Consider the following 25,036-nt stretch of genomic DNA (forward strand, 5'->3'; position numbering starts at 1 on the left):
GATTGCTTGAAGTTCTAGCGAATATCAATTCAAGTAGCGATTGAAGAGAATCTCGATTTCAAGTCAAGTTAGTATATTTATACTGATTTGATTATTTAATCAGAACAGTAATCAAATCAAGATCAAATCAAGTATGGAACTCTACAAGCCTTTTGATTTTTTTCTTTAATATTATTTTTATAAATCACCAGAAGTACCTGCTGTACTTGTATTGATATTTGAATATTTTTTGAATTACTGACTGAATTGTGTGGTGGATTAAAAAAAAACTCGGTTTCAGATCAAGTTAATGAATCAAGTTCTAATGGTCGAATGTCAACTCAGCAAGTTATAAATTTGAAGTGTTTGAAAATCAAGTCTGAATAATGTTTTTCTCTGATATTTTTCCAAACCAAAAGAAGTAATAGGAACCTACTAAACACATGTACAGTGAGGACCATTTTGGTGCTGAATGTATTGGTATCTTGGAAACTGACAGAGAAGTCACAGGAGGCAGGGCCGTCTCTAAGGTTTCGGCCGCCCTGGGCTAATTGTCTTAAACGCACGAATTTAAAATAAAACACAGTTCTAACACCTACAAATCCAAAATATAAAACTTTAAGGGCCCAAGATAAAAGTACTGAGCTAAGAGAGACGCATAATCATTTAATAAATCTCAAGATTTACTTAGAATTTATATAATTTACAGGCCTAAAACTATAAAAAATGGTTCTGTTTATTCTGTAGGTATTGTCAAAGCTACAATGCATGTAGGCACAATGTCTTATTTATTAGTTTATACCTTATTTTTGGAGAAAAGGCAAAGACACCAGGCGCCACACGTATATGTCAGATGTTGACCATAAATAAGGGATTTCTATTCATTCACGAAAAAATTTGAGTGTTGTTCAGGTCAATACCAATAAAATAACTTTTTTACTGTTTTACCTCCATTTGTTCTCTTAGGAGATAAGGAGATATTTTATATTTTATTTGTGATTGTACTGGTTGTAGTATAAATAAATTTAGAATTAAAGCAAAACATAAAATTTTATTTGTAGGTTGAAGTTTGAATTATGAATATATTTTTGCAATAATTATAACGAGCGTTCAAATAAAAACGTGGTCAAGTTGGTTCTGAAAATTTGGACGTAGGGCGTAGCGTATAGCAAATGAACTTAGACGTCATCTGTCAAAGCGCTATATCGCCGCTATCAATTTGAATATTTTCGTTTTAAAAAGCGTTTAAAATGGTGTTTTCTCAAGAACAAAAAGTGTTTATCATAGAGTCCTACTTTAGAAATGGACGCAAGATTGATGGAATATGTAAGTATTCTATTGAGGAATGTTTCATAGAATTTCAAAATCAATTTCCCGGCGTTGTTGAGTACAAAATTTTTCAAAGTGCAGTTCATTCAGTTCAAGTGCGTGTTAGTTTTTCGTGAAACGGGCAGTGTAACAAGAAAAGAAGGAAGCGGCCGACCTAAAAAGCGGACTGAAGAATTAAAAGAAAATGTCCAACAAATAATGGAAAATGCGCCAAGAATTTCTGTACGTGTTTTATCACAAATGGTGAGAGTATCAGTCGGCACCTGCCACACAGTGTTAAAAAAAGATTTGCGTTTGTTCTCCTATCGTTTAACTTGTCAGCAAGAACTTCATGAAGTTGATTTTCCGCGACGGGCTGTATTTTGTGAATGGTTTTTAAACAACTACGGCGAACTTCATAATATCACCTTTTTTTCTGATGAAGCCTGGTTTCATTTAAGTGGTTACGTAAACTCACAGAATATGAGAATGTGGTCTTCTGAAAAACCAGATAACTTTTTTGTCGAGGCCCCCCAACTCGCTCAAAAAATTGGAGTTTGGTGTGCCCTCAATCGAAGGGGGATTTATGGACCTATTTTTTTTAATGGTACTCTTACTGCGCAAAGGTATAGAGAAGAAATTATCGCTCCTTTTGTTAACCAGCTGGAAGAAAACGAAATTACAAACTTTTACTTTCAACAAGATGGCGCAAGGGCACATACGGCAGGCGAGACGATGAATATGTTGAGGGAAGTTTTCCAAAATCGACTAATAAGTCTCAATGCTGAACATGAATTTCCACCGAGGTCATGTGATATTACGACGTGTGATTTCTTTTTGTGGCCTTACCTTAAAAACACTATTTTTGAACTGCCTATTCCTGATTTAAACCATCTGCAGGCTCGACTTATAGACAAGATTCGTGAAATTAACAATACCTCGAGCATCGTAGAAAATGTCTTTAATTCTTTGAGGAACAGGTGTGAAAAGTGCTTGGAACAAGGAGGGGGATACGTTCAGCAGCTGCTTTAATTTATTGTTATAACAAGGAGGGGGACACTTTCCGCAGCTCCTTTAATTGTTTGTTATTATTATCACGATTATTCTTTAAAATAAAGTTATATAGTCATTAACGTTATTGAAACTGACAGCTGCTATACAGCTCGTTGAGAAATGAGGTTAAGTTGGTCGCTATAAGCTACTCTCCACGTCCAATGTGTCAGAGCCAACTTCGACCTCGTTATTATTTGAACGCTCGTTAAATCATTTGGCTAAATTTTAATGTGTATAAAACCTACATATATGTACAGGGTGATCCCGAATAATGTGCAAAAAATTTGAGGGTCAATTGTTTAAACACTTTTAATAGGGGTCCTTCATATACAATTTTTTTATTTAAGCCCTCTTAGAAGAGTTACGACCCCTTAAAAGGGGGTGAAATATATAAAGTTTTATTTATTTATTTCCAAACAGTTTGAAATTTAGAAAGTGAAATTTGTCATGATATGTAGGCTGATAAAGCTTCTTCTAGACGATATTTTTTTATTGTCCTCGTCCTATTATAAGACGTTGAAATGAACTACCCCCTGCACATTTTTTATTAGACTCTTTTTTAAGTACATTTTTTTGATCAAAAAAAACTTGAACGCTTATTAGGAATGTTCTTGCCTCTTTGAATTTTTTGTCATCCAATAGAAAATTATGGGAAACTACTAGATGTGCAAAATCAAATGAGATTGAAAAGAAGACTATATGCATGTATGATCCTGAACTTAATTTTTTTTACTCAAAACCTGTAATAAGTAGGTACTTATCAAAAAATTCAAAGCGGGAGAATATTTCTCTATGACATCCACTTTATGCGCAATAAAGAGTGTAATAAACATCTATTCAGTGTGAGCGAGACAGAGAATTGAGACTGAGATAAGAACTGAGAGCTTAGATGCACGTAAAGCTGATTGCATTCTTGAAACGCTAATCAGAGGGATACAAACCTAAAAGTGGAGTATTAGCAAAAAAGTAAATAACTAGATTTGTACTGAAATACATCTGGACATCAGTTTCACGATCGTGTTGGAAGAAATCGACATTTTTTCGTTCCTAAACGACTCCGCTCCTACACAACATTGTCAAGTAGAAACTCGATAGATCCTTGTGATACAACGTTTACACAAAACCAACACAAACCGATAGATATCTGAACAGTGTCTCATTTATCATCCTTACTTAAAGAAAAAATATAGTAAGTATTACGTTAGTACATCAAGCACGCGCCATCTACGAATCAAAACATATGGACGACGTACGAGTATAAATAATACAATTCATCAAAATAATATCTTAAGACTAAAGAGAAATAGGAATGCTGACATAAAGTATCTACATGCAAGGATGTAATCGCGAGACTGCGAAAATAGATGCACTGAACAAATAGGGAAAGCGTTAGCACGAGATTACAGGAGCACAAATGCCACTTAAGGACGGGATTTTGTACAAAAAATATCGCCCAGCGTGAGTCACGAAACGGGACCCCGGCAGGTGCTGTTCTAGCGGCCAACGCTTCAAGTCTAATAATTCCGCTGCACCGGATATTCGTCCGATTTTTCAGGAACGGCTCCAATTTGTGTACATACAATCTTATAAGGAAAGAGAGTAAATATTTTATTAATCAGTAATAGATTATCGAGGACAATAATATTTTTTTATTGAGTAGGCAATAATTTTTAGTTAATAAGCTTAAACAATCTTATAATTACTATTCCTTCATTATAAAAACAGAAATACGGTTTTTAAAATTACATGTAGTTTCTTCTTCAAAAGTGACGTTAAAACACGTATAACATGGAATAGTCAACAGTCTAATGTTTATATTTTCACATTAACAATCCGATAATGTAAATTAACTGCTATTTTCAGTAAAAAAAATATATACCTAACCTGAAATATTTTTTTACTTTGACGAGTCGTTTTAACTTAAAAACACTGCTTAATTACTAAAATATATAGAATCTTGCTACTAATTGCGTTTGGAGAATAATATGTATAGGCATAAAATATATATATAATATTACTGTATGTATTTAGTCCATTGAAATGAAGGCTGAACCTCCATTTTTTCCTCTGTCGATCAAACCTGGGCGCAAATATGTTTTCGACCCTCAGGAATCCGAATCCGCAAACATTTTTGACCTAGGTGATCAGGCAAGGGGTCAAAAGGTCAAAAAACCCGTAAAAAATAAGGTTTTTCGCAAATATCTCGTAAACTACGGCAAGTAGCAAAAAAATAATTGCACCATCGTGTTCCCAGGGAAATTACGATTATAAACAATTAAAAAATTTATTTAAGAAAAATTTTTGTTTTTAAAAAACAGATTACCAAGACAATAAAATGGCAAAAAAAATGTTTCAAAAATATTAAACTTGTCCATTTGTTTATAACAAATTTATAAACAAATAACGTTAAAAAGTTTTTAGCTAAGCTAATAAACGCAATATATTAATAGAAAAACAACTAAAATCAAACATTTGGTAAAAAAAAAATTTATAACATTTCCCGGATTTTTCATTTTTTGTTAACTTTAAAAAATCATTATAAACAAATGAAAAAACTTTTATAAACTTTTACAACGGAATCTTGTTTATTATGTATATAAAAAGACCTCCCAGAAAGAAAAAAAATTTTAGATACATTATTTAAAGTTTTACAACAAGTTTTATGAAAGATTAGGACCACGAAAAATTAGTTCATTAACAATTGAATAACTTTAACATAAGTCAAGTTAAAAATTATTTTCCAACTGGGCTGTGTTCCTTCAAGTGTCTAGATGACACTATAATTTATTTAGATTTTTAAATTAATATTGAATACTATAAAAAAATTATTTTGTGTTGCACACTTTGCTTGGCGGCGACGCGACGACGCGGAAACCGCCGCCGCCGCGCGGAGCTATATTTTCAACGTCAAATTAAAATTATAAATAATGGAGCTACAATTCCTGACTTATTTTGCTGAAATTTTCTCCTCTTTCAGGATCTTTTTTGAAATTTCAGCTATCTTCAATATTTTTTTAGTTATAGTTAAAAAACGGAGACTCCCTTTTTTCTCTTCGTTTTTTGTTTATAACAATTGCTATTTTTAATTGCGGATAAATTAAAAAATACTTCTTTCTCTGAATTTAATTCCGAATCCAATGTACTAACAACCATATTTTTAGGATTACAATAACTATTTTTCGCAGAAAACTCACTTCTCGACTAGACTAGTGGTTTCCTTCTTATCGGTAAGTAGCTACTGATTTGTAGATTGAAACAGAAATCTACCTGAGCCAGACCAATTTTTAAGCTGTAAATTTATTTTGAAACTACCAAGGCTACAACATAAATAACGATTTTATGTGGGACACCCTGTACGTAAAATTTAATCTTTATTCTTAATAAAGAAAAATTAGTACATATTATTGGTTTTTTATGCGTTATATTTTCGTACTACTTAAGCTTTACAAAATCTTATTACTTAGGTACCTACCTACTTTTAAAATATTACCCATATTTATATATCAAAGATAATATCAGACCATTATGGGTCCCATATTCTGTAAATAGTGTTTTCCGCAAAGACAAATAATTTCAAACATTTAATAACTGAATAATCTAAAGCTTATCAAATAATAGGAATGTTATGTCATGCCACCTGAGTATTTTCAAAGACGCCGGCCGCAGTAAAACGAATAAACAGGTGCAAAAAACGATCAAACCATTAAGGTTTTAGGTACTGAAATCTACGAAAATACTATCTTTTTTATATATAATTCCACATGTAAATATTCTTATAACATTTACTTGCTTAGTCCTACATATAAAATTGTTTACTTTTTATAAGTACGTGAAAATAATTGTTAAAATGTGGGGTTAGGATAATAGCAAACGCATGTTTTGCAAACGCTTTTTTTTAGTTATTATTTTATTTGGGTAAATTTAAACGGTAACCATGAATAAACAAAACATCAAGGATTTTATTTTTGTGCTTACCCCTACTTTTGTTCTACACGTTTTACTTTTAAAGATTTCAGTACCTAAAAACGCCAGAAATTTCACTATTTCTCGGCCAATACAATTTACAATAAACCAACTCTGTGTTTTCGCTTTCATTTTCAAGGGTAGCGACACCTGTGACAGAGTACACAAACTAATTTTATTTAGAAATTCTTGTAGAAGATAGAAACCGCTAAAATTCTGGTTTAAATATATAATATAATATAATATAACATGGAGTCGTGTGTAAAATGTTGTCATCTTACTTGAGGACACAAATTATAGAATTGTTAATAAATATTAATCTGAAAATTAAATACAAATGATCCTAAGTGTCCGTTCTAGTGAGTGAAGTAGTTTGGTTATTGTGCCTGACCTAGTTCCGTCGTAAATCCAATATATTGGCAGACTAACAGTATGGTTAAAATTGAGGTACTTTGGCATTTATTTAAATTATTCTTCTGTTCTCATGAGCATTGAAATTTATTTCACTCACTAGCGGGAACCATTGCGAATACATTGATATATAATAATATTCAATTATGTTAGTTTCTTCGATGATTTGTGTCCTCATCTGAAGCTCTGTTACATGGTAAAAATATACATACTAAATCGCCCCCTTAAGAAATAATTTAGAGAAATCAGCACTTAATAGACGTAAATAATTCCGGAATAATGGTAAAAAAAAGAGATTTTGGCCAAGATCCTACGCAGCAGTAGAAATCCATAAAACATGTGAAGTGATTTCAACCGAAACATGGACTACACGGAATTTGGAAACGTAGAAATCAAGGAACGGAAAGTCACAGACTAATGACTTCAAATCCGATATGGGAAAGTCATTAATCAGTACCCCAGTAAAAAATTCAAATATCGGTCGGAAAACTTAATCTAAAATTTTAAAGGTTCTCCTGGACAAGAAACGTTAAGAAGTCTAAACTGACGGTATAGCTACCAACTTAGATATTGTTAGTTACTTAAAGTATATGGTGTTACTAACCAGTAGAATATTCTTATGCAATTTTTTAGTATCTTCTGTCAATTTTTTCATAAGATTATTAGTGGTGAATTCATAATCCTCGGTCTTTTTCCTCAAATCGTTGATCACATCTTGGAGTTTATTTATTCTCCGCTTCTGCTGAGATTTTATAATAATATTTTCATCCTCCCTTTTCTTCAGAATCTGATAGTTGTAGTCCAGTTTCTCACTGTTAAGTAAGGCCAGAGCTTTGATCCTCTCCAACTCCCTCTGTATAGTGTCTATATCGTTTTCGAGATTTATGTAGGTCTCTCTGAACTTTTCCTCGAATTCTATGCGCAGCATGTTCAATCTCTCGTTAAACTCCTCGAGTTGTTCGAATTTCTTATCAGAGTTTGCCATTTCTTGCAGTTCCCTCTTCTTATAGAGTTCTTCCCACTTTTTGTGATTCGTATCTATCAATTTTTTTCTCTCCGTTAGAATCACATCTTCTATTAAGTCGAACTCCCTTTGATAAGCACGCCGCATGAAAGTTACCTACGGAAATATGGCTTGGTTATATGGTTATACAGGGTGTCTTTTTTAATTTAACTATAAAATTTGTACAGGGTGTTCCTTGGTCAAAATTGATATAAAAAGTTATGACTAAGAAGTCATACCTGACTGCTTACAAAGTTATTCTGTAGAATTATAATGTTATCAAATTATACAGTTAATAATGTTTTGTAGTTTAATTAATTAAAGAAGCCCACAAAAAAGAAGTTGTCTGCGCCGTGAAACTGACCATGTTATACCGATATATTTTTGACCACTAACTTCTATTTTGACCCTACATATCAAGTATATCTCGAGGAATCCTCAATAGTGTATTCCAAGTTACCACAAACATTAAAAGCTAAACCACTCGACTACAAATAGTAAAACTATGTATGTCATGAGCCTTTCATGCAAACTCTATAACCTTGAAGCCCCCTAACCTCAACTCCCATAACATCATAACGTCAGAACTACATAATACCACAAGCCTCAGAATCTGAATGACAGTATGAGGAGGTTCGTATTTAATAATGATTTTGAAGAGTTCCAAAAAGTTATAATGGTAAATTCACTAAACCTATAACCCTTCAATCCTTTATCAGAAACCACCATAATCTCAGAAGACCAATAACCCCATATTGGAGTGAACAGGATGACTTAGTCGTTCTCATAGTCAGGAAATTAATCGTTTCAGGGCATGAAAAAGGCTCTGAATTGACTACGTGATTGGTGTAAGGGGCAAGCACTGTCTGTCAGTAAACTCAAACAAAACAATACCAAGAGAAGACATTTGACTGGGCTATTTGAACCAATAATAAATGAGAAGTGTATTCAGCTTTCCAGGGAGGTTAAATATCTAGTATTGAATTACCTGGAACACAAACACAAAAGTGGTAAGTTAAGCGAGGCAAACATTGTGTATATGTTTTTGCCTCATCGGTAGAACCTGAGGACTGAAGCCGAGAATGCTATGCTATACCTTGATAGTAAGACCTAGGACATCTTATAACACTGTAGCAAAAAAACCAACAGACCACAGCGAGGAAAGAACTGAATCACGTCACCGACCCCGACAGCTGCGCTAGAAATCAAAAAATCTGCCACCGTTCATATAGAGATGGGAATAGAAGCATAGTTAGCAGCATACCAACACAGGACGAATAACGACTAGAGAGATGGTAGTCTTTATTCCAGGTTTATGGAAACACCTATGTCGGAAACAACTCTCCGGATGGTATTCGACAAGATGGTTCCAAAATTTCACTTTCATAAGCCGTTCGAGACTTGAATAAAGGATTAAGACTAAATTGGAGGAAAAATTTGATGAAGCCTAGTATGGTTTATGGATGGCTCCAAAATGACCAAGTGGATGGATTCAGAAATATATGGACAAGATACAGTATGCAAGCAAGACAGTTTCGCAGTAATGGTGTGTCTAGCAGAAAATTTGCGAAGAGGCTATAAACATAAATTCATGTAGGTACATATTATCTGACAGTAAAACAGCATATTAAGACTTTAGACATACACAAGGTAAGTTCATAACTTGTGTGGGTATGTTTACAAATGCTTATTAAACTGGTTACCACTAATATAGTCAGACTATGTTGGCTGCCAGGACACAAAGCCAATGACAAAGACGAGAAAGCGAATGAACTTGCTAGGAAGGGATCCAAAACTGATTTCATTAGTCCAGAGCCCCTGTGGCACATCTCCCAGTGTGGTGAGGGGAGTTCTGGACAGAAGAAACACTGGACCGAAGACTGGGACAAACCCAGTCAAAGGGATTTATGGGAGTGTCTTTTGCAGAAAAGAACAAACGAGTTACTGAGCTTAAATAAAATTTGGCTCAGGAAAGTGACGGGACTTTTAACGGGACACTGTTACTATACACTATACAAGCTAAGGTTTGTAAACAATGAGGTCTGCCGAGGATATAACTTGGCAGATGAACCTTCCCTTTATATCCTGGAAGATAATTTGTATCATTGGCAATAATTGTTACGTAAATATTTTACTCAAACACCTTGTGCTTTTCCACGCAATCATGTTTTGAATTAGCATGCTTTGTAAGTAGATGTTTAATTGAAATTATAGAGACGTACACCGAATTTCAAAATTTTCTGATATTAGTTATACCAACTGAAATAAACAAATACCTTTTATTGTCGCATTTAAGACCTATGAAATTTGGTTGCCAATAAAAAATTATAAACTCCAATCTGAGGAAGATTGGATTTTATAAGCAATGTTCTTTTTTCTACTTTTTTTTCTATTTTAATTAGTATACCTAACGCATCAATAAAGTTTGGAATAAATCCATAACACTTTTAATTTTCGGAGTGTTTCTTTAAAATGCGAGGAAGCGTATTATGCCGATTATATTCTCGAGAACGGTGCAGATCTTTTTCGTGTTATTTGAGGTGAATTTATAGAAAAATATATTATTTTTCCGAAATTTCATAGTAAGTAGTAGTTTCCTTTCTAGGTAAAAAACTTTCAGTTTCAGTCGAACATCGCAACTACGGAGGAAAAAAAGAAATATTTCTGAATGAAATCATTGCAATCAATTTTTAAATAAAAAATAAGGATTTCTGAGAAAATTATACATACGACAAAATGTTTAAAAATATACAGGGTGTTCCATTAAAAAATGTATAATATTTGACGTGTCCCATTTCTACTCATCGCCCTGTACGTTTCAAATTAATTTTGTAGTTTAGGTTTCTTGTTTCTGTACAAATTTGTACTTTCTCACACTAATGGCCCACCCTGTATAATATCTTAGTAGCGCTATTGTCTCATAAAAATATACGCTCGTGAATGTAGATAAATGTAAACTATACTTTGAGACATATTTGGGCGTTAAATTTAGAACTTTTTTACCATTTTTTTATTAACTTTTAGAAAATTGTTTCGTTTCCTAAAATTAAACTAAAAATCTCGGGATCAATAGGGCAATTTTTTCAAAAAAATTTGTCATGGAAAAACTTACATCTATACATTTTGCAAATCTTCTAAATACTATTGATTAACAACAAAATATTTGTTTTCGTTTTCTACCTATATTTTATGACTGACCATTATTGAGAATAGTTTGTATGTATTTATGCGATTTTTTTTAAATTTTGTACCTGTTTTTCAATTCTTTGTGCTAGAATATTAATATCTTCCATCTGCTTCCTCTGATCCCTAGTGAAATTCTTTTCAGCATTTTTTATCTCTTCCTTAAGCATGGCGATGATGCCATCCTTTTGCCTAATCAGCATATCACATTTTTCCTTTTGTGTCTGAACTTCTTCGTTAATAAGAAGGGGATCTTTGTAGTTTTCTATAATTGACCATTTTTCGGCAATCTCCTAAAATTTAAAATGATTCTGTAATTATTTATTCACGGCATAATTTACTAATCTTATTTAAATGTTTGCAGCGTTAAAAGGAAAAAATAAATATGAAATGTGAACGACCTTTGCACCAAAAAACAAATGAGGAGTTGTATTTATAAACACAAACCAGTATGATATTGCACGTACCAAACCAGCCGATAAAACTTTCCGTGGATACGACAAATCAAACCACGAGCCCAATCTGACAGATCTATCGTAGAAATTAACCCTCAAAGGTCACACTTAGGGTGGGCCATCTTAAAGGTCACACTAGTGCGAATCGCGGTTTTACCAACTTTGACCATTTATGTCTTCTTTATGTGTTAACGAAAACATAACATATTTATATCAAAAGTAGGGTAAAATTTTCCGAGAACTCAAATTATTTAATTAGTTTTGGAAAAAAAATTTGTTAATAAAAGAATCGATTGAAAAAACATTTTTCGAAAAATTACTTTGTTTTAAAATTCATATTTTTTTATAAATAATGGCTAGAGAAAAACAGAATTTTGAAGTTCAAAGTTCATATTTTTAAGAAAAAAATATCCCATATTGATAAAATGATATTATCGATTTTTCCCGGTATCTCGAATATAGACATTTTTTGAAGTTGCTCCTTTTCTGTAAATTGATGTTTATTTTGCACTCTTTTGTATAAAAATATTAATTTAAACAATATTATCCATAAATATTGGTAAATACGTGTTAAGATTAAACTATTAATGAAAAACTGTTTAAAAAAAATTATTAACAATCACTAAATAAACAATATTCTAGTCTATTCGTCACGTAAAATGAGGTGAAAAAATCGGAAATTTGCATTTCAATGCAATTTATTTCTAGATTATATGATATAAATTCAGTCACACTTTTTCCCACACTAAAGTCACACTAGTGCAAATTCGTACCGATCGGACTTTTCAGACTCTCTAATTTGGCCGATAATAGCAGACTGAGACCAGCTGTGGTACAGTTCGACTGTTTGGGCTATAGAAGAAATTATCGTGGTGGGGAAACCCTCGGCAGCTGCTACCTGAGGAATGCCAACTGTAAAAAAAAAACGGTGGTGCGAATTCGCACTAGTGTGACGTTTGAGGGTTTGTTCATATCCCCAAGGATATCCAATCGACGAATGTATGATGTTGAAAGAAAAAATCTAGTTTTGTGTAACGTCTTACGCAAAGCCCAAAAAAATCTTAAAGTTTTATTAAAAGATCACAAGGTAAGTTAAAATCGATATTTAATACGAGTTTATTTCAGATTTTAACATTCGCATCTATCGGAGGATCAAGTTAGGGAGACTGAATATGCCTTAATTATCATGAGACAAATTTGATGGGTAACGAGGCTTAATACTCATAATGAGCCAAGTTTTTTGTGGTGACGGATTGGAACAAATAATTCAGTTCCCAGGGCGAAGAAGTAATATTTCGTTCTATTTACAATTAGTCCAAATTGTAGACTAAGTTCTCATCGGGAGTTCCCTACCGTATTCCAAGCAAAAATCTTCGCGATAATGGCGTGTCTGGCAGAGAATGTACGTAGAGGTTATAGACGTAAACTCATATATATATATTCTCTGATAGTCAAGCTGCAATTAAAGCTTTAGCCGCACACAACGTAAGTTCAAAACTGGTGTGGGATTGTTTACAAATGCTGACTGAACTAGCCACCAACAATACAGTCAGACTGTGTTGGGTGCCAGGGCACAAAGGCATTTGTGGAAATGAGAAAGCGGATGAACTTGCTAGAAAGGGATCCGAGACAGAGTTCATTGGCCCGGAGCCCTTCTGTGGCACATCTCCCAGTGTGGTCAGGCGGGCTCTGGGCAAATGGACTGAGACAGAACACAGGAAATACTGGACTTCAAGGCCAGGACATAGCCATTCTAAGGTGCTTATGGAGTATCCTTCGAAGGAAAGAGCGAATGATCTACTGAGCTTGAACAGAATCCGGCTCAGGAGAGTGACAGGACTCATAACGGGACACTGTCACTTTAGGAAACATCTACATAAGCTAAAGCTTGTAGACAGTCCGGTCTGCCGAGGATGTGAATCGGCGGATGAAACTTCTCTGCATATCCTGGGCGAGTGCCCGGGATTTGCACGTAGCAGAATGGCGCTCCTTGGGCGACCCTATTTGGAACCCAAGGAACTGAGAGAAGTATCAGCAAGGAAGCTTTTAGACTTTGTAAAAAGGACAAATCTACTTGCTGAATAGGACTAGTAGTTTGACGCACAATAGGCCTAATTAGGTCGCAGTGCTATTGGACTTATTAGGACCAACCACTAGATGAAGAAGAAGAAGAAGAAGTTCTCATCAGCCGAATATATGTTTTTCGTAGTTTAATATAATGTTAGAACATATTTCTCGTCAAAAATTTTCACTAAAATTACAGGATGATCTTTCAAATTTTAAAAATTGCTCCATCATTTTTCTAATAAGGATGTTCAATTATTTACAATGCAAATATACGAACGTACCAACGTTTTAATGTAATTAATTCGCGTTTTCAACATAAATTTTTGAATTAACCTGGTAATATTGAGGTAACATTACCGATGCTTCTCGTGTCTGAGACTTCAAAATGGCCGCCTCCATGGTTTATGCATCTTAACACTTATTCTCGTTTACTATATATCTCTGGTTAATATTTACTTCTCGAAACGAAATACAGTCCGTACGATATTTTTTGAGATAGAATTCCAAGAAAAGAATAAGCCAATAAAGTTCTGTTATAGAAACTACTGTACCAATTTACCGTGGCAGGAGCGTGCCTTGAAAATGTCTGCCAATATCTTTCTACTTCGGGTGCCGGATTACCGCGGCAGGGGCATGCCTCGAAATTTTTCGCTAATGTTCTACCTCAAGTGGCAAATGCGGCTAATTTCAAGAAAATGGCGCAGGGGTTTTCTGGGCGGCGCGGCGTAGCGGGTATCCCTATTTTTATACGTAGCAACGTACTAAAGAAATTAACCATTCATCTCCATTTTATATTCACTTACCTCAAACATACCTTGTGCAACTGCAGCTTCATTTTCCAGTTGTTCTATAACTTTTTCTCTTCCAATCCCCTCAGATTCCCTTCTATCTACTTCCCTAGCGTCATTAGCAATGCGAACGTTAGTTATATATTCATCTCCCTCACGAATAAATTTTTCCAAGATTTCCGTGCTCTTCTGGACCTGTAGCAAAATCTCTCCTTTGGATTCCTCTTCCTCTACGGATTTAATGCTTGCAGCTTGTCTAAATGAGAAAAACAACTAACTCTTGTTCATACTTATATTTTAATCTTTAATCTAGTCTTTTTAAATACAATAATACTAAAAAACATTAAGGAAACTGGACGATTTTTTTTAAGTTTCATCTTTTCTTGACGTTGTTGATTCAAAAATATTTAGTTGAAACGTGTAAATGATCAATATTTCCGGGAAAGCGCGTTTTTCTTAAAAACGACTTAAAAAAGTTCTGAAAACGCTGTGTATATTTTCAGTTACTGTTTTTTTTATTATTATTCACACCGCCCGATAGAGCTTTAGTAATTCTTTTTCAGATACATCTCCTTTTTAATATATCGCAGGAAAGATCTTTTAGTTGTAAGACTTTTTCTATTTAGTGTCATTTTTTATTTTTCGATATAATAACTTTTGAAAATCGCTTTCCTAAAATTTTCAGCCATAATAGAATAAATAGAGCCTTATACGAGAAATTAATGAGTGAAGATTTTGAAAATTCATTACAAGTACGGAGAGTGTGTAGCTGAGACTGTGCTCATATTACGTGGAATTATCTGTAGAAGGAACGCCTCAAATGAAACAACTGTGAATTTATTATTATTAATAAACAGGTTCGGTTGCAGACAATAAAAAAACAAAACAGTTCGCCGTCGGTCACTACAATTAAACATTTCAAAAAGCACAATGCAGCGGACTTTGAGAAACATTTTGAATTCGTTTTTCGAGAATCAAGGCCGAATATTTTTGAAAAATGATGTTAAACACAAATCTCGACAACATTAATTGTAAAAAGCTTACATAGAAATGCTACATAGAAAAAATCTTACAACTAAAAGTTATTTCGAGCGATATCAAAAAACGGGGACCCTTCTGAAAAAAAATGCCAGAGCACCATCGGGCAATGCGAATATGAAAATAACATTTTTTATACCGGGTCCGCCATTAGTGTGTGGACGGAGGATGTATCCTAAGCCTGAACAGATATCAAAATAAAATTTAGTCCAAAGCAGTACATCCACAGGGAGCACATTTTAAAATGATTTTCATATTTTTGTACTAATCATATACAGAGTGTTGACACAAACTTGCATTTTTTTAAATAGAACACCCTGTATATTTTTGCATATTTGGATAGCCCTATCAAAATGCAGCAAAATAATATATGGGCGTTTCGATGGGGGGCCGTTTTCCTAGTAGAGGCTCATATATCTGAAAACAGACTCCGATGCAGCCATTTGTAAACACTCACTATGATGTAGTTTTAACGAATCTGCGACATAAAAAACATTATTTTCAGAATTTAATTATTTTCAATTGTTAAAAAGCGTATTTCCCAACATAATATACTGATCAAGCTCTCCTTAAAAATAACTCAGAAAATAGTGTCCATTTCATGAATCATGTTAAGAAGAAGAGTTCATATGACTATATAAAACGGTTTAGTTTTCGATACAGAGGATGCTTAATTTTTTAAAAATACAAAATGTAAATAACATTCATTCAGTCTGTATAAAAATAAAACTAAAAATTTTGACACCACAAGCGGCACAAACTATTTGATTTCTAATTGTATTTCAAAGAAGAAATATATCTTCCATTTTATTCGAAAATCGAGCCATTTTTGAATAATTATTTTATAAATCAACAAAACAACACAACTATCTAACTGAGCGCTGGCGCTGTGCTTTGATAAACCACGCGATTTCTGCTCGCCTCATAGTCCAGACGGTATCTGTTTCAAAAAGCCATATTTGTTTGCATCGTATATCCACGGAGATTTTTGGCTTTTTGGCTTTCAAATATCACTAGAAATGAAAATTTTTCTATGCGCATAAAAAAACTAATTGATCAATCGATCTGTTTTTTTTTTAAAGAAACCTCTTTCCAAGAACTTTTAAAACCTACTTTAAAAAATTTGATTTGATTGAATATTCACAAAGTTCTAATTGTTTATAAGTATAAAAATTCGACCAATGTTTAAACAAGCGCCAGAGCACTCCTAATTGACGGATTCGAATTTTTCAAAAAAAGTTTGAAAGCTTGAGAGCCCTTCTATATGTGATTAAATTTTCAAATATCTAAGGGCCTTGGTTTTTGCTGTGCAAAATTTTGAATATTTGCAATTTTTCAAAATCTGGATTGCAAAATTATTATGCAAAATCTATCGAACCGATTTTGATAAAATTTGGTGTAATGATTCTACATAACATGAAGTTTTCTTGAGCCAAGTATAAAGGTCCTACACCCAATGTAAAAACACCAAAAAAAATCCCTAAAAAGTATTGTTTTTTAACCCCATTTTTGTGATTTTTTCGATTTTTACCATAATAATCATGATTCATTCGATTTGTAACCAGTCATGTATTGTAAAAAATTTAATTACAAACATTTGTTTCCTCTTCCATTTTCGCCTAAAATCAACTCTTAAAAAGATACATAATTAAATAGGAAGAAAAATATGACATTTTTCCAATTTTTTTAACATATTGTGCCATCAAAAGTTAAGCCCACGTTTTTTTTTTATGCGCATAGAAAAATTTTCATTTCTAGTGATATTTGAAAGCTAAAAAGCCAAAAATCTCAGTGGATATACGATACGATTCACCCAAACCAAAACAGATACCGCCTGGTCTATCAGCAGATTGCCTCAACCTCATAAACCGCGTTTTGTGTTTTACGTGTGCAACTATTTTATCATTAGGTAGAGCGTAGAGCGTATACTACCTGGAGGGAGCAAACTTACGGCGATAGAGTAAACGAGTGACAGAGAAAGATAGATATAGTATGAGTACTATCTTTCTCTCTCGCACGGGCACGTAATTGGCTAACGCAATTCGTTCCTCAACGATGAGACAGAGAAAGAGCGAGTACCCAAACTATTGGACTATTACCTCTTCTCTCTACAGCGTCTACACTTTTTAAAACACGGTGCTTCCTTTATGTAGTATTGCTCTAAGATTTTATCTGTGATACCTGCAATAAGCCGTGTCGTGCAACAATTTCAGAAAATAGTTACGCCGCTGTCTAAATCAAAAATTGAACTTTTCTAAAATATGTAAGTAACCTCTGTCCTCTGTACTAGATCTCATGAAATTGGCGATAGCCAAATAATCCTAATAAAATTTATTTAACCTTTACCTTCGTATATTTTCCAATCGTCTCTCAATTCTCAGTCTTCTGGCTAATTTCCTTTCATTTGGATCCAACGAAGTAAGTTGTGGTTCATGTTCTTCAATTTCTACATCGTTTTCATTAAGCATTGTAAAATAGTTTCATAAAAATCAAGTGCTTTTATTGCATTTATACACAAAAGTAAATATAATTATTGACAGTAAAGTTAAATCAATTTTCCCTCCTTGACGACCTATCGTATGTTAGCAACGAAACCTGTTTTATCGATAGTCGTTACGTTACCAACTTCCTTCACAAGTTAACCATGGCGGTGAGTTCAGTGTTGTTTTTAAGATCAAATTTTTTCATTAATCATCACGTTTATGTAAAATGTTTGTGTATACTTTTTGATATAATTCAAGTTAATTTTATTTGAAAAAGTTAATTCTAACAGTATTTTTACAAAACAGTAAAAATGTATGTGATGTTTATGTTGTAGTACATACTCTTTATAATTAATTGAAATCCTTTTTTAGATTCATACAGAAACCGATATAAAAGCAGAAACAAACATTATTAGTTTCGATTTCAAAATACAAAATAGTTTACGTTCTGTATTTTTAACAATTATTTACTTTAAAAAATTAACCTCAAATTACTTTATCCGTCATATATCCCTATTCATACTCGCAATTCATTATAATTTTGTTTTTTAGCCCGTTGCTAAAAGAGAGAAGAAAGAGGTTAAGGATAAATCCAAAAATCCTATGAGAGAATTGCACATTCGAAAATTATGTTTAAATATTTGTGTCGGAGAATCTGGTGACAGACTTACTCGTGCAGCCAAGGTAAGATATTAATTTAGTAATTGAAAAATTAATCCACTATGTCGTAAAAACATTATAAACAAATGTATTCCGTAGGTATTAGAACAGCTGACTGGCCAACAACCTGTATTTTCCAAGGCTAGGTATACTGTAAGGTCTTTTGGTATTCGTCGTAATGAAAAAATTGCTGTCCACTGTACTGTACGTGGCGCCAAAGCAGAAGAAATCTTAGAAAGAGGACTCAAAGTACGAGAATATGAATTGAGGAGAGATAACTTTTCTGGTAAGTTTCATTGTAATATATTTCTAAAGAACCAAAAGCAGAGTCCAGAAAAGCAGAAACCTTGTAAATACACTTTCTGAGTGTGGCGCATACAATATTTTTTGTGCTGCCGCCAATAATTTAACAATAATGTAGTAAAAATGTAAGTATCAAAACGTCAAAAATTTCTGCTGATAAATGTAATACATACCTACTTTGTTTTGAATGCGTGTTTGACGCATGAGTTCGGTAAAGTTACTTTACTAAGTTTTTTGTTGCTTTACCGAGGTGTTGCATGCTTCCTGATCTAGATCAGTAACAGCACTCTTTCTGTATACAAGAAAAATTCTAAATACTATGTTCAAGTGTGATATTAATAATTAATTTATATCCAACAGTATTGATATTCTGAATTAAATAAATTTTTACCTCTAATTATATAAATAATTATCCTAAATTTCTACTTTGTATTTTGAATACACAATAAAATGCACTAAAAAGTGGTTGCATAAAAAATTTAAATTTTTAAATTGATGGATTTTTAATTTTTTGTTTCTTCAAATGTGTGGTAAAAGTGTAAGTAAAAATGTAACAATTTCCCCAGCTGCCAACAAACTTTTAAAAAATTAAAAATGCTGAAACCACTATTACGTCACGAGTATGTCCTAATTTCAAAGACAGTCATTGCGGACATGAATCCATTATTTGTTATACGTGCCAAAACGAGATGCAGTGATGGCATAAATATTTTCATAGTCTCAACCTATCACAGAGAATCATTCCAATATTTTATGTGTATTAGAATGAAGGAAAATGGTGGACATTTGTTGAGTATTAATTTTAGACTGGTTTGACTACCGCAGTTAAAACAAAGCAGAACATACTCAGATTAAAAATTTGAGAGTTGTTTTGATCGTCTCTCTGTACTGTTTATTTTTCTGAGCGTTGAAATATCGATTTTTGGCATATTTTTGTAACCAGTAATCCCAGTATTAACCCTTTCCCTGTGCAATACGTCTGAACGTAGCTACTGCGCCGTGCACGAAAGTTTATCGCGTGAGAATATATACGTCTGAAGCAGTTAGACCACTTATAGTTATACATTATGTTATGTTAAATTACAATTTACGATAAATTTTACGATTTTATTTTGAATAAAATATAGTATATGTACTAAATAGAAACTGAAAGAAACATGAACAATCTTGGTATTATTACCAGTACCTCTTTTCATAAAAATATTTGTCACAATCGATATAAGCTCGTCCGCAAAAATTTGCCTTACCAATTGCAATAACCGAGTCACTAATGCGCATGGTTGCGAATATATACGGTTTGAGCAGCCTGATCCAATTTAACTATTCATGCGAATTAATCCGTCTGGAGCAGTTTGAGGCCTATAAATTTTTAGCAAATATATACGTCTGGAGCAGTGAAAGGGTTAAAAAAAGGGTGATTGTCAAGAGGACATTTCAATTATATGAAAACAGATTTTTCATCTTAGTTCATACGAATATTGCTTGTGACGCAATGGAAAAGACAGCAGTTTTAGTGCACGTTTGAAGGCTGCTAAATATACAGGGTGTTTTTAAATGAAGTAGCAAAAATGATACCAGTCAATGTAGAGCCAAAAATAGGCTTGAAGTAAAAATACCTTATATGAAAGTTACACCCCTGAGGCGATGTACCCTCTTAAAGGAGGGGATTCAAATTCACATTTTAATTTCTTTCTTTAACATGAGGAATGCTAGAGACACGAAACTTGGTATGAGCATCCTACTAATAAAGAGACAACTTTTCAATATTTGTTCGATCATTGGCATATTTTATAAAGGAGTGAAACAGTCAACCCCATTGCAATATTTTATTAACAATTTTTTATATGAAGCAAATTATTTATTTGCAAGACTGATTTATTGCGCAACTTTTTTACCTCTTGTAATTTTTCGATAAAACCGATAGTTTTCTGTTATTAATTTTATTATTAGTTTTATTAATTATTAATTTATTATCAGAATAATTATGGCAAATAATATTTATACCAATGACGAATATGTCCACCAAGTGTTTTTCGAATCCAGAAAAAATAGTAACGCTGCATTAAGATTATACCACCAAAGATATCCAAACCGACCGATTCCTCATAGACAAACATTGGTCTTGTGGAAAGAAGGCATTGCGAAACTGGTAAAATTCAGCCCAATCGTGAGGGTGCCGGAAGAAGGCGTAATGTCCGAACTGTTGAAACTGAGGAAGCTATACTAGAACATCTAGAACAAGACTGTGGTACAAGCACAAGACAAGTATCCAGACAACTGCAAGTTTCTCACACTATTGTGTGGAATGTAGCTTATGAAAATCTTTTATACCTTATTCACCATCAACCCGTGCAAGAATTAAATGACCCTGATTTACCTAACCGTGTGGATTTTTGTCAATGGTACATTAATATTTCCAGGCATGACTTAAATTTCCTAATGAATATACGTCTCACCGATGAAGCAAATTTTCCTGGAGTAAGTGGAGTAAACCTTCATAATGTTCATTCATGGTCAGAAGAAAATATTTATTAAATATTTGTTTCAATATGTCAACATAATTTCAGTTTAAACGTTTGGATGGGAATTGTAGGAAATACTCTAGGTCCTTTTATTCTTCTACACAGGTTTGGAGCGGCAGAGTATCTTAGATTTTTGAACAAAAATCTTCCAACATTACCTGAGGATGTACACCTAACTACACGTCAGGTGATGAGGTATATGCACTATGGTGCGCCTGCACATAGTACACTTGCCGTTAGAGAATGGTAAAATTTAAATTACCCGGATCGCTGGATTGGTCGTGGTCATGATGCCCCTGTTTGTTGACCTGCACGTTTACCTGACCTAATGCCTATGGATTTCTTTTTGTGGAGACACATAAAAAAGTATTGTTTATGCCACTCCTGTTGCCTCCTTAGAAGAACTACGCTTATATTAAGAATATTTCAGGCAGCAGATGATCTTCGCAATAACCAAGAACTGTTTGTGCGAGTGCGTTATAACTTCAATAGACGTATTAGGTTATGCTTGCAGCAAAATGGAGATTATTTCTTTAAATTTAATTATGCATTTCTTGTTTTTCTTTGTATTAAATTTTATTTCAGATAAATAACTTTACCAAATATGGTAATATGTCCCATAGTCATAAGTATTCAAACATTTTTCATTAATTAATAGCAAATTATTCTTAATGTTATTATTAAATTACCAGCTTATTTACAGAAAGTGTCAATTTATTAATATGATAAATAACAATTTATTTGTTATGACATCCGCCTACTTTATTACAAATTTTCGCAATTACCCTTTTAAATAAATAATTTGCTTCATATAAAAAATTTCTAATAAAATATTGCAATGGGGTTGACTTTCACTCCTTTATAAAATATGCCAATAATCGAACAAATATTGAAAAGTTGTCTTTTTATTAGTAGGATGCTCATACCAAGTTTCGTGTCTCTAGCATTCCTCATGTTATAGAAAAAAATGAAAATGTGAATTTCAATCCCCTCCTTTAACAGGGTATATCGCCTCAGGGGTGCAACTTTCATATAAGGTATTTTTACTTCAATCCTCTTATTTTTGGCTCTACATTCACTGGTACCATTTTTGCTACTTAATATAAAAACACCCTGTATAATCAGTAGTAGAATTAAGTTATATTTTATTTTTGTTATTGTATGTTGCATGTATTTTTAAGGAAAATGAAGTAGTTAAACCTTTGTATAAATATATTTATATATAAAATAAATGTTAATTTTTATATTTTTGTTTTAGCCTCTGGAAACTTCGGCTTTGGTATACAAGAACACATCGATCTTGGTATCAAATATGACCCGAGCATAGGTATCTATGGTTTAGATTTCTACGTTGTATTAGGCCGTGCAGGTTTTAACGTAGCCCACAGGCGAGCCAAACGAGGCAAGGTTGGATTCCCTCATCGCTTGACAAAGGAAGATGCGATGAAATGGTTCCAACAGAAATATGACGGTATAATTTTGGCAAGCAAAAAGTGAGGTGTGATCATATTTTTATGTTTATCGTTTAACATATTTGTGTGATTACGCCTAATAAATTTGTTATAAAAACAATATTTTTGTTTAATTGTGTGCGAACCCGAGAATGTTTCTGTTTGCTCACCAAGAACATTCACGAATTTTCGAGAACATTTTCTTGCTGCGAGAACTAGAATATCCCTCAAAATTACTAAGAACTTTCACCAAAATGGTGGAAATCGTTCCACACCAATTTTGTGTAATTCGCTTGTATGTGCTGTTACTTTTCTATCGGTGCCTGGGTTACTCATTTTTTATTATTTTTTGTTGTCTAACATTTGATTTAGAAAAAAATACATTTTCTTTTTAAATGTAGTAAAATTTTTGTATCCTAAACATTACATGCCATCATGCGCTCAAAAGACAAAAATAATCATGAAAAGAATATTTCCCACAATATTTTTCAATATAAAGTAATATATCCATTTCTTAAAATAATTTAGAATATTGTGTTTAAATATACATATCATTAAACCGATATAAAATAACTTGAAATTTAACTTTAAAAGAAAAATTAGAATTTTGAGAACATTTCTGAGAATTTTTTTCTTCGAGAATATTGCCACAATACAGGGTATGATTAAATATGTCGCCAAACTTTAAGAAGTGATTTTTTTGAGTGTTTTTAAATAAAAAAACGTGAAATACTGAATTCAGTATAAATGACGGAGATACTGAAAATCACTTTCAGAAAACCTCAGATATTTTGAAAATTCAAACACTTGAACACTTGCGGTGCTTAAAAAAACAATAAATCTTTTATATTCAAAACAATTTGGTATACAACTAGAATTGTGCAAAATTTGTGAAGAAGAATAAGTGTTGTCGGGGTAAGCGTTCGCTGGAGAGTCGTCTTGGTGTGGAGTCGTTCGCAGGTATAAGTATCTGGACCTTGGCGCCAATCTGCTGTGGTAACCATATCCCGCATTGCACATTGTTTCTTGTCGTTCGTAACGGTTAGGCCGTCCGGTGTCAGGCTGGCGCTCTTGATGTAATACTTAAAATGGGTCATTTGCAAACAAGTGTACCCACACATAGTTGGGATCTCTGAATCCGGTGTACGTTTAACACGATCAGGTCTGGGTTAAGGTAAGTTCAAGGTCAAATGTAGAAAATCAAATGCCAATAAAGTAAAACTACACATCTACGTTTTTGGGGTCGCTGAATCCGAATCCAGGGTCTGTTTGACCCGATCAGGTCTGCTAAATACTCAAGATGTAAACTGAAAACCCTTGAGTTAAGTATTTATGTATATTAAAATTTGAATAAAAAATAAGATTAATGAAAGAAAGCATGAACTTTGAGCCCATGACTCTCAAGTTAGTTGTTTTGACATGACAAAATTCTATTATCAATAAGCCTAATTAAGTAAGCTTTAAAGCAATGTGTCCGTTAATGCTTCATGTGTATTAATGTCCGTGTTGACAGAGTCGTAAGAGTTTTTTTGCATTGATGAATCACATAATATCACTACATCTAACTATTATAGTATCGAGACTACTATTTACTTTAATGATATTGGACTACTTTGTTGGAACCCAATTCCTGACTTCAGAGTTTAAAATCAAACAGACTTTTATACACATCTTTTATAAATTGATCAATACTTCTTCTATTCTTACGAACTTCGTACTTCAGTAGCCAAGTTTCTCTGTACCAAACAGTTGCGGTCACATGATGACGATTGCAAGCCCACTTGCTCACCCCCTAACAGTCGCCAATACTGATGTTCCTATTCTCTCACGGGCAAGTTGGAGTTTTTCTTTAATATTATTCGTTACTGAAATTTTAATACCTATGCATAAATTAACTTTGATTGTTTTGAGTTTAGAACTTGGGAGTATTTAGCAGACCTGATCAGATCAAATGGACCTTGGATTCAGTGATCCCAAAAACTTATAGATACTATGATGGTCTTGCCTTTGGGATCTCCATTTCTGTGAGGCTGTGTTATCTATACCTACCTAATTTTCAAAGTTAACACCTTTAAAAATTGTCCCCAGGTTCAAAGTTCACGAATAACTAATCTAATTTTGATTGCTTTATAAGTTTATTCCCCTGTAATGACAGTAAGGTAGAAATTTTCATTGAAATTTCATGTTTGAGCATGTTAAGACTATAAGCACTGTTGCTACCCCAGTTCTCAAGTATATAAGTAGAAATATGCTGAAAATTTTGAACAATTATATATGTAATTAAAAAATGTTTTTAATGTAAAAACAAACAAGGTATGTATCAATAAAATAACATCTTCACAGAATATATCTATACTTTGTATATAAAT

At 33.1% G+C, this 25,036-nt stretch overlaps 2 protein-coding genes across 2 annotated transcripts in view; one reads left to right on the plus strand and one right to left on the minus strand.

Moving 5' to 3' along the window:
- Nucleotides 1-17,732, minus strand: part of LOC108910258 (dynein regulatory complex protein 1) — a 67,423-nt gene extending 49,691 nt beyond the window's left edge. Inside the window, 5 exon segments of the mRNA XM_018714811.1 lie at nt 7,319-7,834; nt 10,969-11,193; nt 14,226-14,466; nt 17,348-17,356; nt 17,589-17,732. Of these exon segments, the coding sequence (XP_018570327.1) occupies nt 7,319-7,834; nt 10,969-11,193; nt 14,226-14,466; nt 17,348-17,356; nt 17,589-17,716 (1,119 nt within the window). The 5' untranslated portion in view covers nt 17,717-17,732.
- Nucleotides 17,733-17,807: 75 nt separating this feature from the next.
- On the plus strand, nt 17,808-22,788 carry LOC108910261 (60S ribosomal protein L11). The gene is made up of 4 exons (XM_018714813.1): nt 17,808-17,898; nt 18,284-18,415; nt 18,491-18,677; nt 22,475-22,788. Exons 1-4 carry the CDS (start codon nt 17,893-17,895, stop codon nt 22,711-22,713), a joined length of 564 nt encoding a protein of 187 aa, XP_018570329.1. The 5' UTR covers nt 17,808-17,892; the 3' UTR covers nt 22,714-22,788.
- The last annotated feature ends 2,248 nt before the right edge of the window (nt 22,789-25,036 follow it).

This window comes from Anoplophora glabripennis, unplaced genomic scaffold (assembly GCF_000390285.2).
Source record: "Anoplophora glabripennis isolate ALB-LARVAE unplaced genomic scaffold, Agla_2.0 scaffold336, whole genome shotgun sequence".
Lineage (NCBI taxonomy): Eukaryota > Metazoa > Arthropoda > Insecta > Coleoptera > Cerambycidae > Anoplophora > Anoplophora glabripennis.

Bases quoted from the DNA above. Each gene is read 5' to 3' on its own strand.
- LOC108910261 (XM_018714813.1), top strand. The intron at 18,416-18,490 runs GTAAGATATTAA...TGTATTCCGTAG, and splicing joins GACTTACTCGTGCAGCCAAG to GTATTAGAACAGCTGACTGG. The intron at 18,678-22,474 runs GTAAGTTTCATT...TTTTTGTTTTAG, and splicing joins GAGGAGAGATAACTTTTCTG to CCTCTGGAAACTTCGGCTTT.